Genomic DNA, 15,682 nt, shown 5'->3' on the forward strand with positions numbered 1-15,682 from the left:
CATTCCCACCTACCTGCAGCCCGGATACTCCTAAATCCCAATTTCCCTTCAAAATGGGGTCAAAAAATCCATTTATTTCACTCTTCTGCTCAAATAAATGAAACCCATGAGGAAACAAATCCCTGATTTTGGTTTCCTTGCACAAAAAAAATGGAATTTTTGGACATTCCCACCTACCTGAAGCCCAGATCCTCCCAAATCCCACTTTGCGCTCAAAGTTGGGTAAAAAACCCATTTATTTGACCCCTCTGCTCAGAGGAATGAATCCATTTGGGAAACAAATCCCTGATTTTGGTTCCCTTGCATAAAACATGGAATTTTAGGATATTCCCACCTACCTCAAGCCCGGATGCTTTCAAATCCCAGTTTGCCTTCAAAATAGAGTTTAAAAACCCATTTATTTCACCCTTCTGCTCAAATAAATGAATCCCACGAGGAAACAAATCCCTGATTTTGGTTTCCTTGCACACAAAAAAATGGAATTTTTGGACATTCCCACCGACCTCAAGCCCAGCTGCTCCTTCCCTTTGCCACGGTGCAAACAACGCTTTGAAATTTATTTTATTTTTGCTTTTCTCCCACCAAACCATCAGGATCAGGGGCTGGGGCTGGGAAAATTGGGAGCAAAGGCACGAAATGGAGGAGCTGCCATGGAAAAGAATGGAAAGGAGCAGATTCCAGGGGGAAATCCAGGTGACAGCAGCAGGGACAGAGGCTCCATTGTCGCCTCCTCCTTGTCCCTTTGTTCGGGATTTTTTTTTTGCTCCCAGCCCTCGCCTTTTGTGCTCCTTTCAACCCACAGCAGCTAATCCCACTCTTTAAAAAAAAAATAAAATATAAATTAAAAGAAATCAGGATTTAAATCGGGAATTTCATGCTGAGTAAAACCCCCATAATAATAATAGTAATATAATAATAATAATAATAATAATAATAATAATAATAATAATAATAATAATAATAATAATATAATATAATAATAGTAATATAATAATAGTAATATAATAATAGTAATATACTAATAGTAATAATAATAGTAATAATAATTTAATTATTTTCATTAAGAAAATGAAATTTTTAAATTTTTTTTCCTAGGAAAATTAATTTTTAAAAAATTTATTAACAATAATTTAATTATTTTCATTAAGAAAATGAAAAAAAAAATTTTTCAATTTTTTTCTAGGAAAATTGAATTTTTAAAATTTTTTTAACGGGGACATAAAATAAAAATAGAGGGGTTGGGAGGAGGAGAGGTGCAGAGCAGGCAGCTGAGCAGGGATGGGTTGGGAAAGTCCTTTGTGGTTGCATCTGCTGCCGGTCAATTAACAGCGAGCGCTGATTAAAGGCAGCAGCTGCTGGGCTAAATCAGCAACTGCCAGGACAAGAAGGACTCGAGCTCTCCCGAAAAGGGGTCACCATTTATTCCTTTCAAACGTTACAGCTTTTGTTTGGTGGTTTGGTTGGGTTTTTTTAAAGTTTTTTTTGTCCTTTCTTTTTTTTTTTTTGTAATTTTTTTACAAGTTAGAAAATTGCAAATCAAGCGGTTTTTTTTTTTTTTTTGTTTTTTTTTTTTTTGGCCATTAAAAAAATTATTTACAGAGAAAAAAAAAAAGAAATGAAGAAATAAACAAGGTTGGCTTCACATTTTACAGCTGGTAGGGCCCCCTGTGACCACCCCACAACCTAAAATTATCCCTTAAAGCAGAATTAAACACAGCGCACTTACAAGCTTTATGGTTTTAAGCCAATAGAAGACATTATAAAAAAACTAACCAGATTAGCTTTTGGAAACCATCGATTTCTAGAGAAAAAAAAAAAAAAAAAAAAGCAAAAAAAAAAAAGCACGAAATACTCGAAATGAAAAGCCAGAACCGGGAATGTGAACTGAGGAACAAAGAGAAAAATAAAAGGGAAAAAAATAATGAAAAAATAAATGAAAAATCCCATGGAACAGTCAGTGGGAGCGGGAGGAGAGGGGACAGTCTGGAGGCTGCAGAGATCCAGGGCAGGATTTGGGTTCTCAAACTGTAACTCCAGTGGCGTCCGGGACAAATCTTCCTCCCCGCTTGGTTGATTTTGTTGTTATTGTCGGTTTTTTTCCATTTTTCAAAGAATTCAGCTCAAACTACTCCAAGTGGCGGCGGTGGAGGGAATCCAAACCAGCGTTTTCTACGGGGAAGGGGGGAGAGAGAGAAAGAGAAAAACGCAGCGAGGGTGGGTGGGGAGGGAGCGCGGGGCGTGCGGTCAGCCCGGGGTGCGGGACGGTCCCGGGGAGAACGGGGGCGGTGAGAGAGACCCCGGGGAGAACGATCAGCGATCCGGGCTGGTGTGAGAGCCCCCGGCAAGAACGGAGGGCGGTGAGAGAGCCCCCGGTGATGGAGATCCGGGACCGGGGTTGGTGTGAGAGCCCCCGGTGATGGAGATCCGGGCTGGTGTGAGAGCCCCCGGTGATGGAGATCCGGGGTTGGTGTGAGAGCCCCCGGTGATGGAGATCCGGGTTGGTGTGAGAGCCCCCGGTAAGAACGATCCAGGCTGCTCGGGGATGGTCTAAGAGCCCCCGGTGAGGACGGAGGGTGGCGTGAGAGCCCCCGGTGAGGACGCTCCGGGCTCCGGGCTGCTCGGGGGGCATCAGGGGCGATGTGAGAGCCCCCGGTGAGGGTCCTGGGCAGTGTGAGAGTCCCCGGGCTGCTCGGAGAGGCTTGGGGTCGATGTGAGAGCCCCCGGTGATGGCGATCAACGATCCGGGCTGCTCGGGGAGGGTCCTGGGCAGTGTGAGAGTCCCCGGTGAGGACGGAGGGCGGTGCTAGAGCTCCCGGTGAGGGCGATCCGGGGATCCGGGCTGCTCGGGGGGAGATCGGAGTCGGTGTGAGAGCCCCCGGTGAGGGCGATCCAGGCGGCTCGGGGAGGGTCGAGGACGGTGAGAGCCCCCGGTGAGGGCGATCAGTGATACGGGGCTGCTCAGGGAGGGTCGAGGGTGGTGTGAGAGCCCCCGGTGAGGACGACCCGGGCTGCTCGGGGATGGTTTAAGAGGCCCCGTGAGGACGGAGGGTGGCGTGAGAGCCCGCGGTGAGGGCGATCCGGGCTGCTTGGGGAGGATCGAGGGCAGTGTGAGAGTCCCCAAGCTGCTCGGAAAAGGGTCGAGGGTGATCCAGGCTGCTCAGGGAGGGTTGAGGACGGTGAGAGCGATCCGGGGATCCGGGCTGCTCGGGGAGGGTCGATGTGAGAGCCCCCGGTAAGAACGATCCAGGCTGTTCAGGGAGGGTCGAGGGTGATCCGGGCTGCTCGGGGAGGGTCAGGGCGGTGAGAGTCCCCAGTGATGACAATCCGGGGATCCGGGCTTCTCGGGGAGGGTCAGGGTCGGTGTCAGAGTCCCCGGGGATGTCCCCGCTGAGGACGATGCCCGAGCGGTCTCTACTCCTCCTTCTGCTCCTCCGGGCTCGCCGCGGGCTCCGGCCCCGCTCCTTTCGAGGGCTCCTCGGCTTTGGCGGTGTCTCCGTGGCTCTCCCCTCCCTGCTGCTGCTGTTTCTTCTCCTCCTCCTCCTCCTCCCGGCTGCCCGCGGCTTCTCCGCCCTCCTGCCCCTCCTCGGGGGGCGCCGAGGGCTGCAGCCCCCCGGGCGGGCTCTCCTCGCTGCCGCCCCGCTCCTCGGTGGGCGACGAGCCCGAGGAGTCCCCGGCCTCCTTCTTGTTCTTGCGGAAGGAGATCCCGCTCAGCTTGAAGGGTTTCTTGAAGGAGAATTTCTTCTTCTTTTTAGGGGCGTCCTCCTTGGGGGTCGCGGCCCCTTCTTCGCCCTCGGCGGCGGCCGGGGCGGGCTCGATGCTGTCGGCGCCCCCCGTTTCGCCCTCGATCTCCTCCTTGGGGGGTTCCGCCGAGCCGTTCCCGTTCTGGGGGGCAGCCTCGACCCCCGCCTTGGGCGTCATGTCCCCGTTGGAGATGACATGGCCGTTCTCCTGCGGGGGGGGAGCGCGTCAGGCACCGCCGGGACCCCCGAGCCCCCTCCCCAAATCCCCCGCACGCCACAAAGGGCGCCCCAAGGGAAAACGGGGGGCACCGAGCACGGGGGGATCCAATGGGGGCACCGAGCACGGGGGGATCCACCGAGGAAAACGAGGGGAACCGAGCGCGGGGGGATCCAATGGGGGGCACCGAGCACGGGGGGATTCACCGGGGAAAACGAGGAGAATCCACCGGGAATGGGGGGAACCGAGCATGGGGGGGAATCCCCCGGGAGAAAGGAGACGGGGACACCGAGCACGGGGACAAGCGGGGTTTGCAGCCGGTGGAAACGGGGAGCACGGGGCACAGAGCGGGGCTCCCCCGAGGAAAGGAGCCACAAAAAGGGGGTGCAAAGACCCCGGGTTGGGGTCTCACGGGGGGATCCGCTCGGTGTGGGGGGGGCCCAGCTCGCCACCACCGGGCGGCGCCCGCGCTCCACTCGCGGTACCGGGGCGCGGCGGCGGACGGGACCCGCCCGGTGCCGGGGGGAGCCCGGGGCGCGGCGCGGGCGGTGCCGCATCCCCCGGTACCCGCGGGGCTGCAGAGTCCCCCCGCGGGGCTGCAGGGATCCCCCGGCTCCATCGCCGCGCCCTCCCCGCCGCGCTTTGTCCGCGCCGCCGCCCGTCCCGGCGGAGCGCGCGCAGCCCCCCGGTGCCCCCGGTACGCACCTGCCCGTTGGCCTTGGCGGTGTCGGGGTCGCCGCCCGCCGCCTTGGAGCCCTGGCTGCCCATGGTGCGGCCTCGGGGAGCTGCCGGCCCCGCCGCGGCGGCTGCGCTGGGCGGGAGTGGGGCGAGCCCCCCGCCGGCCGCTGATAAGGCGAGGGGCGGGGGCGGGACGGGGCCGAGCCCGCCCCGGGGGCGGGGGGAGAGCGATGGAGCCGCCGCCCCGCCCGCCCCGGGGGGTTCTGGCCCGAGCCGAGCCCCCTGCCCGCGTGTGCGGCCCCGGGGGTCGGGGCGGGGGGGGGTGCGGTGGGGTGGGGGTACCCCCGTGTCTGGGCGGGGTCTCACGGCAGCTCCGTCACCCCCGCGGTGCTGCTCGCCCGTCCCTGACAGCTTTGGGGTTCAATTCACCCCATCCCTGTCACCCTCGGGGTGCTGCTCCCCCCAAGCCCGGAACCCCTGGGTGCCCCTGCCCCAATCACCAACACCCGTGCAGTGCCCGTGCCCCCAGCCCTGTCACCCTTGGGGTGCTCTCACCCCATCCCTGTCACCCCTGGGGTCCTGCTCAACCCCATCCCTGTCACCTTCGGGGTGCTCTCACCCCATCTCTGTCACACTTGGGGTGCTCTCACCCCATTCCTGTCACCTTTGGGGTGCTCTCACCCAGCCCTGTCACCTTTAGGGTCCTGTTCGCCCCGTCCTTGTTACCCTTGGGGTGCTGCTCACCCCATTCCTGTCACCTTTGGGGTGCTCTCACCCCATCCCTGTCACCCCTGGGACGGTCCCACGGTGCCACTTGGCCCCCTCCTGTCCCCCCCAGGACTGTCCTGGTGCTGTCACCCCATGGTTCTGTCACCCCAGGGTGTCTCATCCCGGGTTTTTGCTCATTCCAGGGTCCTGCTCATCCCAGCCCCATCATCCCTGGGGTGTCCTGCTGTGGAGACAGGCTGTGTCACCCTGTGTCACTGCCCTGAGCAGCCTGGCACACGCACAGCGAGGTTTTCCCCCTCTGGGAGATTCCTTCTCTCTGATTTCCCGGAATAGGAGAGCTGAGGGGAAAGGAAAATGGAATAAAACTCGCGGGCTGTTTGCACTGGATCCCTGCCAGGACCCAGCAGTGCCATTCACTCCCTGCAGCACCCAGCCCGTGCTGCATTCACTGAGAGCTCCCAAAATCCCTTTTTTCCCATTCCCATCCACCAACACTCCCTGAGGACACCCCCCAAGTTCCAAACCCCGAGCTCTGCACTTTCCCTGCACTTTCCCCTGCTCCCACCAGGGCTGGCAGCACCCCCTGTCCCCTGTCCCCAGCTGTGCCACCAGCCCCGCAGCATCCAAGGCCAGGCTGAGAGGGGAAAACAATGTCCCGCTGTGTGTGCAGCACCAACAAGGTCATGTTTTGTCTCTGGCCTCCCTCCCTCCCTCCCTGCACGCTGCTCACGCCCGGCAGAGCCAAATTGCTGTTAATTAAAACAGGCGGCATCCTCCTGATTGACTTTTGGGTGCCAGTTGATAAAGAGCCCTTGGCGGGCTGCCGGGCTGGCCCTGACGGCTCCGAGTGTCCCCACGGGAGCGGGGCAGGGTGTTCCCTGCTGGGAACAGAGCTTGGGGATGTTCCTGGCTCTGGGAGAGTGGGGCGTCGTGGGCACACGGTGTTTGTTCACAATCACAGCCCCAGGCTGGTGTTCCTGGGGGAGGGAAAAGGGCTGGGGAGAACTTGCTGGTGTACAGGAGCTGTTCAGCCTTGGGAGATACCCACGGTGAATTCACACTTCTCTTCCCACCTTTATTTCATTATGGAATGCAAACAGGCCTTGTGCTGCTGTGCCATCCCATCCCATCCCATGGTGTTCCACCCCATCCAAATCTCTTCCATTCCCATTTCATCTTGTCCCACATCATCCTGTCCATCCCATCCCATCCCTATCCCATCCCATTCCATCCTGTCCCTGTGCCATCCCCATTTCATCATGTCCCATAACACCCTGCCCCATCCCATCCCCTCCTATCCCATTCCATCGTGTCCCACCCCATCCAATTCTCTTCCATTCCCATTTCATCTTGTACCCTATTGTTCTGTCCCTATCCCATCCCATCCCATCTCCATTTCATCTTGTCCCATCCCATCCCATCCCATCCCATCCCATCCCGTGGATCCTCTCCTGTGAGGGCTGTGGTTATAAATAACCAACTCCCTGTGGATCCTCCCCTTCCAGGGCACATCTCTGTCCTTCCATGTCTGTCCTTCCAGCCCCCTCTGTCCGTCTGTCCTTCCCTGCTCCTCCCTGCCCGGATCTGCTGCCCCTGGAGCTCCGGGGCTGGCCCTGGCCGTCCCCAGGCACATCCACGGCTGCTTTCCCCGCTCCTGCCTTTTCCATCTTCCAGCTTTCTCAGTCTTCCCAGCTCCCAGCTTTCCCAACTCCCAATTTTCCCTGCTCCCAGCTTTTCCATCTTCCAGCTTTCCCAGTTTTTCCATCTCCTAATTTTTCCGTCTCCCAGATTTTCCAGCTTTCCCAGCTCCCAGTTTTCCAGTTTTCCCAGCTCCCACCTTTCCCAATTCCCAGTTTTTCCTAGGTCCCAGCTTTCCCAGCTTTTCTAGATCCCAATTTTCCCAGCTCCCAGCTTTCCTAACACCCAGTTTTTCCAGCTCCCAGTTTTCCCTGCTCACAGCTTTTCCAGCTCCCAGCTTTTCCAATTCCCAGCTTTCCCATCTCCCTGCTTTTCCCATTTTCCCAGCTCCCACCTTTCCCAATTCCCAGTTTTCCCACTTTCCCCAGCTCCCAGTTTTCCCTGCTCCCAATTTTTCTATCTCCCACCTTCTCCAGCTCCCACCTTTCCCACCTTTTCCAGCTCCCAGTTTTCCCAGCTCTCAGCTTTCCCAGCTTTCCCAGCTTTTTACAATTTTCCCAGCTTTTACAATTTTCCCAGCTCCCAGCTTTCCCAATTCCCAGTTTTCCCAGTTCCCACCTTTTCCAGCTCCCAGTTTTCCCAGCTTTCCCAGCTCCCAGCTTTTACAATGCTCCCAGCTCCCAGCTTTCCCCATTCCCAGTTTTCCCCAGTTCCCACCTTTTCCAGCTCCCAGTTTTCCCAGCTTTTACAATTTTCCCAGCTCCCAGCTTTCCCGATTCCCAGTTTTTCCCAGTTCCCACCTTTTCCAGCTCCCAATTTTCCCAGCTTTTACAATTTTCCCAGCTCCCACCTTTCCCAATTCCCAGTTTTCCCAGTTCCCACCTTTTCCAGCTCCCAATTTTCCCAGCTTTTACAATTTTCCCAGCTCCCAGCTTTCCCAATTCCCAGTTTTCCCAGTTCCCACCTTTTCCAGCTCCCAATTTTCCCAGCTTTTACAATTTTCCCAGCTCCCAGCTTTCCCCATTCCCAGTTTTTCCCTGCTCCCCCCTTTCCCCCCTCCCCGTGTCCCTGGGGACATTCGGTGACACCAGCGTGGAGCACACGGGACCCACCAGAAACCAGAAATCACCAAACTCGCCCCCAAACCAGCACCACCAACCCCTCCCAGTGCAAACCAGCGCCCACCAGTCCCACCCCGGGTCCCACCCCTGCCCCGCTGCCTCCTCCAGGCACCCGGGGATGCTCCAAACCCATGAGGAGCTTGGGAATTTGCAGACAGACAGACAGACAGACAGACAGACGGACAGATTAGGGTCTGCCTGCTCCTCCGGCAGATGGACAGGCAGACAAATCTCTGCTGCTCCTCTCGGATGTTGTTTTCCACTTTCCAGACCTACTTAGAGCGCGGCTGATCATTAATTTATGGGGCGTGGGGGAGCTGCAGGGCAGAGCTGGGAGCTCCGAGGAGGGACCGAACTTGGCCCGAATTCCCCCGTTCCTTAACGAGCAATTAGGGTAATTAATTATTCATGATCCAGGCTCATCCTCGGCGGGATTTTATCCCGAGTTAAAGGAGCCCGGCCGGGGCGAGCGGCAGCGCTGGGAATGAAAGCAGAGGGATTTCCACGTTGATTTATAAATAGCGAGGGAATTGAACTAATTAGAGAGAATTCCAGCAGGGGAGAGTCTGGGGGGGAGGGATGGGGGAGGATTCTGCCAGCAGGGCAGGGATGGGGACAGCGCTTGGGGACAGCCCAGACTTGATTTAGGGTTTGGGGGTGTTCTCCTGTAGGGTCTGGGGGCTGCAATGATGGGGACAGCCCTTGGGGACAGCCCAGAGCTGAGTTAGGGTCTGGGGGCTGCTCCTATGGGGTCTGGGGGCTGCAGGGATGGGGACAGCCCTTGGGAACAGCCCAGAGATGCTTTAGGGTCTGGGGGCTGCTCTTGTAGGGTCTGGGGGCTGCAATGATGGAGACAGCCCTTGGGGACAGCCCAGAGATGCTTTAGGGTCTGGGGGCTGCTCTTGTAGGGTCTGGGGGCTGCAATGATGGAGACAGCCCTTGGGGACAGCCCAGAGATAATTTAGGGTCTGGGGGCTGCCCCTGTAGGGTCTGGGGGTTTTCCTGTTGGATTTGGGGGCTGCAGTGATGGGGGCAGCCCTTGGAGACAGCCCAGAGCTGATTTGGGGTCTGGGGGCTGCTCCTATGGAGTCTGGGGGCTGCAATGATGGAGACAGCCCTTGGGGATAGCCCAGAGCTGGTTTAGGGTCTGGGGGCTGCCTCTGTAGGGTCTGGGGGCTGCAGTGATGGGGACAACCCTTGGAGACAGCCCAGAGCTGATTTGGGGTCTGGGGGTCACCCTTATGGGGTCTGGGGGCTGCCCCTGTGGGGTCTGAGGGTTCTCCTTTGGGGTCTGGGGGTTCCAGTGATAGGGACAGCCCTTGGGGACAACCCAGAGCTGATTTAGGGTCTGGGGGTTGCCCCTGTGGGGTCTGGGGGTTCTCCTGTAGGGTCTGGGGCCTGTCCCTTCCATCCTGCAGCACTTTGGCCTTCCCAGGACGTGGGAATTCCCCTGGGATGTTCCAGATGTGCATCCCATGGGGTTCAGCGTGAAGGGGCTGAGCTCCCTCAGCTGCAGCAGGAAAATCCTCAGGGCTGGGGGATTCCTGGTGGGAACAGCAGGAGGAGCAGGGATCTGTGACCTGAGCCATGCAGGGAATCTCTGATCTGGGCCAAGCAGAAATCTGTGATCTGAGCCAAGCAGGAATCTCTGATCTGGGCCAAGCAGAATCTCTGCCCTGGGCCAAGCAGAATCTCTGATCTGAGCCAAGCAGGGATCTCTGATCTGGGCCAAGCAGGAATCTCTGTCCTGGGCCAAGCAGGGAATCTGTGATCTGGGCCAAGCAGGGATCCCTGTCCTGGGCCAAGCAGGGAATCTCTGATCTGAGCCAAGCAGAAATCTGTGATCTGAGCCAAGCAGGAATCTCTGATCTGAGCCAAGCAGGGATCTCTGATCTGAGCCAAGCAGGATCTCTGTCCTGTTCCAAGCAGGGATCTCTGCCCTGGGCCAAGCAGGAGCTCTGGGCACAGCTCCTGAGCTCTGATTTGCACCTGGGAAAATCCTCCTGGGGCAAGCCCAGCTCTCCTGGGAATCCAGCAGGGTTCCCAAATCCTTCCTGCCCCGGGCAGGGCTCCAGCCCGGGAGGCCGTGCAGAGGCTCTGCCTTCCCATAGAAACCATGGAAGGGCCTCTTCTTGTGTTTGCCAGAGCCCCAGCCACGTCTGGCTGTGCAGATCCCACGGCAACCAGCGCCTCCTCAAACTGCCCTGCTCTTCTGGGCAGCTTCTCTCTCCTGTGGGATCGTCCCATGGGATCAGCCCTGCTGTCCTGGGCTGCTTCTGCCTCCTGTGGGATCATCCCATGGGATCTGCCCCAGCCAGGGCCTTTCCCAGCCCCTCAGCCCTGCCCCGCTCCTGCTGGAGGTGCTGGGAGTGACAGAGCAGGGAAAGAGAGAGGAATCTGCTCTGTGTCTTATCTCGGAGCCCATCTGCTCCTCCTTGGGGTCAGGAGTTGGGATCTTTGTAAACCGAGCCCATTCCCAAACTCAGAATTGGGATTTTGCAAACAGAGCCCAGTCCCAAACCCAGAATTGGGATTTTTGCAAACACAGCCAGGTCCCAAACCCAGAATTGGGATTTTTGCAAACACAGCCAGGTCCCAAACCCAGAATTGGGATTTTTGCAAACAGAGCCCAGTCCAAAACTCAGAATTGGGAATTTTGTAAATAGAGCCCAGCCCCAAACCCAGAATTGGGATTTTGGCAAACACAGCCAGGTCCCAAACTGCGAATTGGGATTTTGGCAAACACAGCCAGGTGCCAAACCCAGAACTGGGATTTTTGCCAACAGAACCAGGCCCCAAACCCAGAATTGGGATTTTTGCAAACAGCGCCCAACCCCAAACCCCTCCAGGCTCCCCCTCAGGCCAGACTGTGCACCCCAAGTGACAATGGGGACACCGTGTGACACTCTGGGGCATTTTGGGGATCAACACCCCCACACTTTCCTTTCCCAGCCCGCAGATCCCTCTGGCACAGCACAGGAACCCCCCAAGGCCCTGGCCCGGGCACTGCGCTCATCCCCCGTCCCTTATCTCCCTCTCCCGGCTGATAAGCGCCGCCTGACCCTGAGCCGCGCTCGGAGCTCTGCGGAGAGCCGGGAATGTTCACCCAGCGGGGCTGGGAGGGCTCGGCTGCCCTGAGCGGGCAGGGAGAGCGTCCCGAGCATCCTCCCTGCCCTCGGGGGAGTTGAGAACGGGAGCGAAGGCCAGGCCCGCTCCGAGTGCGGCTTTCCCCGTGCTGTTTCCTGGCTCCCGCACGCCATGGAGACACAGGGCCGGGCAGGAGGGGTGGGTGTGATTTGGGATCCCGATATCCCGATATCGCAGCCAGCCCCACAGATCCCATGGATCACACAGACCCTGCAGACCCCACAGATGTCACAGATCCCACAGACCCCATGGGTTCCATAGATCCCACAGATCCGAGAGACCCCATGGACCCCACGAGTCCCACAGACTGCACGGACCCCAGAGATCCCACAGACCCCACAGGTCCCATGGACCCCACAGATCCAGCAGACCCCACATAATCCATTGGCCCCACAAGTCCCACGGACCCCACAGGTCCAACAGATCCCAGAGATCCCACAGGTCCCACAGACCCCACATATCCCACAGACCCTATTGACCTCACAGGTCCCACAGATCCCAAAGACCCCCACTGATCCCACAGGTCCCATAGACCCCAGAGATCTCACAGACCCCAGAGATTCCACAGACCCCATGGACACTCCAGACCTCACAGGTCCCACAGGTCCCACAGGTCCAGCAGACTCCACAGGTCCCATGGATCCCAGAAACTCCCAGAGATCCCAGAGACCCCATGGACCCCCCAGACACCACAGACTCCACAGACCCCACAGGTCCTACAGATCCCACAAACCCCACAGGTCCCATGGACCGCAGAAACCCCCAGAGATCCCACAGGTTGCACAAACCCTACAGACACCACAGGTCCCACGGCCCCACAGACCACAGAGATGCCACAGGTCCCACAAACCCCACAAACTCCACAGGTCCCACAAATCCAACAAACGCCACAGGTCTCACAGACTCTACAGACCCCACAGATCCCGTGGACCCCAGAGATCCCACAGACCCCACGGACCCTCCAGACCTCACAAACTCCACAGGCCCCACAGGTCCAACAGATCCCACAAACCCCACAGACCCCATGGAGGACCCCACAGGTCCCATGGTCTCCAGAGACCCCATGAACCCCACAGACCCCACAAGTCTGACAGATCCCACAGACCCTACAATCCCCAGAGACCCCATGGGCCCCACAGACTCCGTAGGTCCCATGGATCCTACAGGTCCCACAGGCCCATGGACTCCACAGACCCCAGAAAGCCCCAGAGATCCCACAGGCCGCACAGACCCTACAGACCCCACAGGTGCCATGGACCCCAGAGACCCCATTGACCCCACAAACCCCACAGACCCCTCAGACACCCCACCGCGCCCTTCCCGCCACTTTTGCCCCGTCCCCGGTGCCGGTGGCTGCCACGGGCCGGGAGTGGGCCCGGAACCGGGCACTGAGGGACAGGGAATGGGGCAGGGACCGGGACCGGGCACTGAGGGACAGGGAACGGGCACTGAGGGACAGGGATCGGGGCAGGGACAGGGATCGGGCACTGAGGGACAGGGAACGGGCACTGAGGGACAGGGAACGGGGCAGAGACCGGGCACTGAGGGACAGGGATCGGGCACTGAGGGACAGGGAACGGGGCAGGGACCGGGCACTGAGGGACAGGGAACGGGGCAGGGACCGGGACCGGGCATTGAGGGACAGGGAACGGGGCAGGGACCGGGACCGGGCATTGAGGGACAGGGAACGGGCACTGAGGGACAGGGAACGGGGCAGGGACCGGGCACTGAGGGACAGGGAACGGGGCAGGGACCGGGACCGGGCACTGTGGGACAGGGAACGGGCACTGAGGGACGGGGAACGGGGCAGGGACAGGGAACGGGCACTGAGGGACAGGGATCGGGGCAGGGACAGGGAACGGGCACTGAGGGACGGGGAACGGGGCAGGGACCGGGACCGGGCAGGGACCGGGCCCGCTCTGCCTCCCCCGGGAGCCCCGCCGTGTGAGGGCCCCTTTCTCCCCGGTCTCAATGCGGGTTTTTGTTGCGCTGCCGGGGCCGATAGCGCCGAGCGGGGCCAGACAATAGGAGCCATTGTTCCCTTTCAGCCACATCTGACGGGCCCGGGCGCGGGGAAGAGGCCGCTGTGTGCCCGGCATGAGGGGGGAAGGGACAGCACGACGGACAGGGACGCACAGACCGACCCTGGGTGTCAGCAGAGGGATGCTGGAGCCTAAAATCACCTCGGTGTGGGTTGGAAAGGAGTTTGGGGAGTGTTCGAGTTTTGTTTGTGGTGCTGGGAAATCATCCCCGAGAGCCACGGAGTTCCCACCCCGCTCATCCTGGTGGAATATTAATTATCAAATTAAACCTGCGACATCGACGCCACCAACGCTCCCCTTGCTGCTCCCTCTCCCCCAGGTCCTGAGGGAAATCCAGGGAAAAACCTCACCCAGAAATCCCAAAAACCCCGCACGGGTGGAGTTCGGGGGCTGCAGAGGAGCCGTGAGCGGAGCCCGGGCTGGGGAATCCCGGCCGTGCCAGGGCTGGCTGCAACTTCCCACCAGAAATCCCCTCCTTCCCTCCATGCCGGGCTGTCCCCGGCCGGGATTGCTCCATCGCCGCCCTCACAATTCCCCCTTGGCCTCCGAGAGCTCGGGGGGGGCCTCCGGGGGGGTTTTGGGGAGCGCTTTGCCCTCCCAGCCGTGCCCTGGGAGCTCCATCCCCCTGCGAGGGGGCACGGAGGGGTTCCCAGCCGCCCATTCCCGCTCGGCTTTCAGGGTCGGGGGGTCCCCAGCGGTCCCCCCGGCTCTGGGCGAGCCCCCGAGGGGTCTCCAGGAGGGTTTGGGGTCTCTCGGGCCGGGCTGGGGGCAGCGGGGCCGTCCCCGCCCCCACGGCTCGCTGGGATGCAGCGGCGGATGCAGCTCGGCCGTAACCATGGCAACGGCAGCGCGGGGGGATGCGGGGGGTGGGAGGGGATGCGGGAGAGCCGGGGGGACCGGGGGGACCGGGGGGAACCGGGGGGAACCGGGGGTAACCGGGCAGAGCGGGGCGGCAGCGCTGCCATCGCACCCAGGGCCGGCTCGGCCGCCTCTGGGGTCACCCCACATCTGGATTTGCTCACATCTGGATCCGGCTTTTCCCGGGTCTGGATTCACCCATTTTTGGATTTATCCACGTCTGGTTTAACCCAGGTCTGGCTTTTCCCGGGTATGGGCTCGCCCAGGTCTGGTTTTGCTCCCCATCTGGGTTCTCCCCACATCTGGGGTCACCCTACATCAGGTTCGTCCCCCATCTGATCTTTGCCAGGTCTAGGTTCGCCCCCCAATCTGTTTTTGCCCATGTCCAGATTCACCCCACGTCTGGGTTCGCCCCCCATCTGTTTTTTTTTCCCCGTGTCTGGGCTTCACCCCACACCCGGGGTCACCCCACATCAGGATCCCCCACACATCTGGCTTCTCCCAGCTCTGGGTTCGTCCCCCTTTTGGCTCTCCCCAGCTCTGGGCTCACCCCACATTTCTGTCCCCCACAGGCCTCCCTTCACCCCACATGTGCCACCACCCCAAACCCTCCTTGTCCCCTCTCCGTGTCCCCCCGGGCGGGTTCCCCGCCCTCCGCAGCGCCCACACGGGGTTTGCCCCCATTGTGCCCCCATTGTGCCCCGTTCCGGGGTCCGGGGCGGTTCAGAGGGCACAGAGGGCACCCATGGGTGCCCCCAAAGCCGCCGCTGTTTGCTTTGGCGCGGCCGCGCTCGGGCTCCTCGCTCCCTTTGACCCGCGGCCGTTTTTCCTCCGCAGGACTCTGAACCTCGGGGTGCTGCCCTGAAAAGCGGGGTGCTGCCCCCCTTAACCCCCCCAACACCATAGGAGCTGCAGAGACCCCTCCCCACAATTTGGAACAGCATCCCCGAGGGGATCGCGCTCCTCCCCGCTTTGGGGACACCGCGGGGACGCTGCGGGTGGCATTGCCAGCCCCGCGCTGCCCACCTGCCCGCCCCCCTTGCCCGTGCCAGCCCCAGCGCCGCCAGCCCCGGCCGCGTTTGGCAGCGCAGCGGCTGAGCTGGAGAAAAGCCTGCGGCGCTGGAGTGACCCACTAACCTTCTTCTGCTGAAAAATGCATGAAATGCAGGCGGGGGCTGCACACGCAGCGCGGCGGGCACGGCAGGGTGGGCACCGGGGCGGGCACGGGCGGGCACCGGGGTTGGAACGGCAGGGTGGGCACCTGGGTGGGCACGGGAGGGTGGGCACCGGGGTTGGAACGGGAGGGGGCTCCGTGGGCACCGGGGACTCGGGTGGGCACCGGGGTTGGCACGGGGGAGCCCCTTAGGGAATGGAAGGAGGGAAAGGGGGGTGCGATGCTCTGGCTGCCCAAAATTTGCAGCAGATTTTGGGGTGAGGTTCTTTCCCTTGGGGCTGGCGGGGTTTGAGTTGAATTTGGCGGGGGTGGCACGGCGCTGCTGGCAGCACCATGTG

The 15,682-nt window shown here is 59.8% G+C and overlaps 1 protein-coding gene across 1 annotated transcript; it reads right to left on the reverse strand.

The window, feature by feature from the left end:
- Positions 1 to 3,009: 3,009 nt before the first annotated feature.
- Positions 3,010 to 4,807, reverse strand: MARCKSL1 (MARCKS like 1). Its single transcript, XM_059488910.1, has 2 exons — positions 4,663 to 4,807; positions 3,010 to 3,948 (listed from the first exon to the last, which is right to left on the reverse strand). The coding sequence occupies exons 1-2, from the start codon at positions 4,723 to 4,725 to the stop codon at positions 3,412 to 3,414; spliced, it is 600 nt and encodes a 199-aa protein (XP_059344893.1). The 5' UTR covers positions 4,726 to 4,807; the 3' UTR covers positions 3,010 to 3,411.
- Positions 4,808 to 15,682: the final 10,875 nt, after the last annotated feature.

This window comes from Ammospiza nelsoni, chromosome 25 (genome assembly GCF_027579445.1).
Source record: "Ammospiza nelsoni isolate bAmmNel1 chromosome 25, bAmmNel1.pri, whole genome shotgun sequence".
Lineage (NCBI taxonomy): Eukaryota > Metazoa > Chordata > Aves > Passeriformes > Passerellidae > Ammospiza > Ammospiza nelsoni.

Bases quoted from the DNA above. Each gene is read 5' to 3' on its own strand.
- MARCKSL1 (XM_059488910.1), bottom strand. From the start codon at position 4,725: ATGGGCAGCCAGGGCTCCAAGGCGGCGGGCGGCGACCCCGACACCGCC. The intron at 3,949-4,662 runs GTGCGTACCGGG...CCCCCCCCGCAG, and splicing joins CCGCCAAGGCCAACGGGCAG to GAGAACGGCCATGTCATCTC.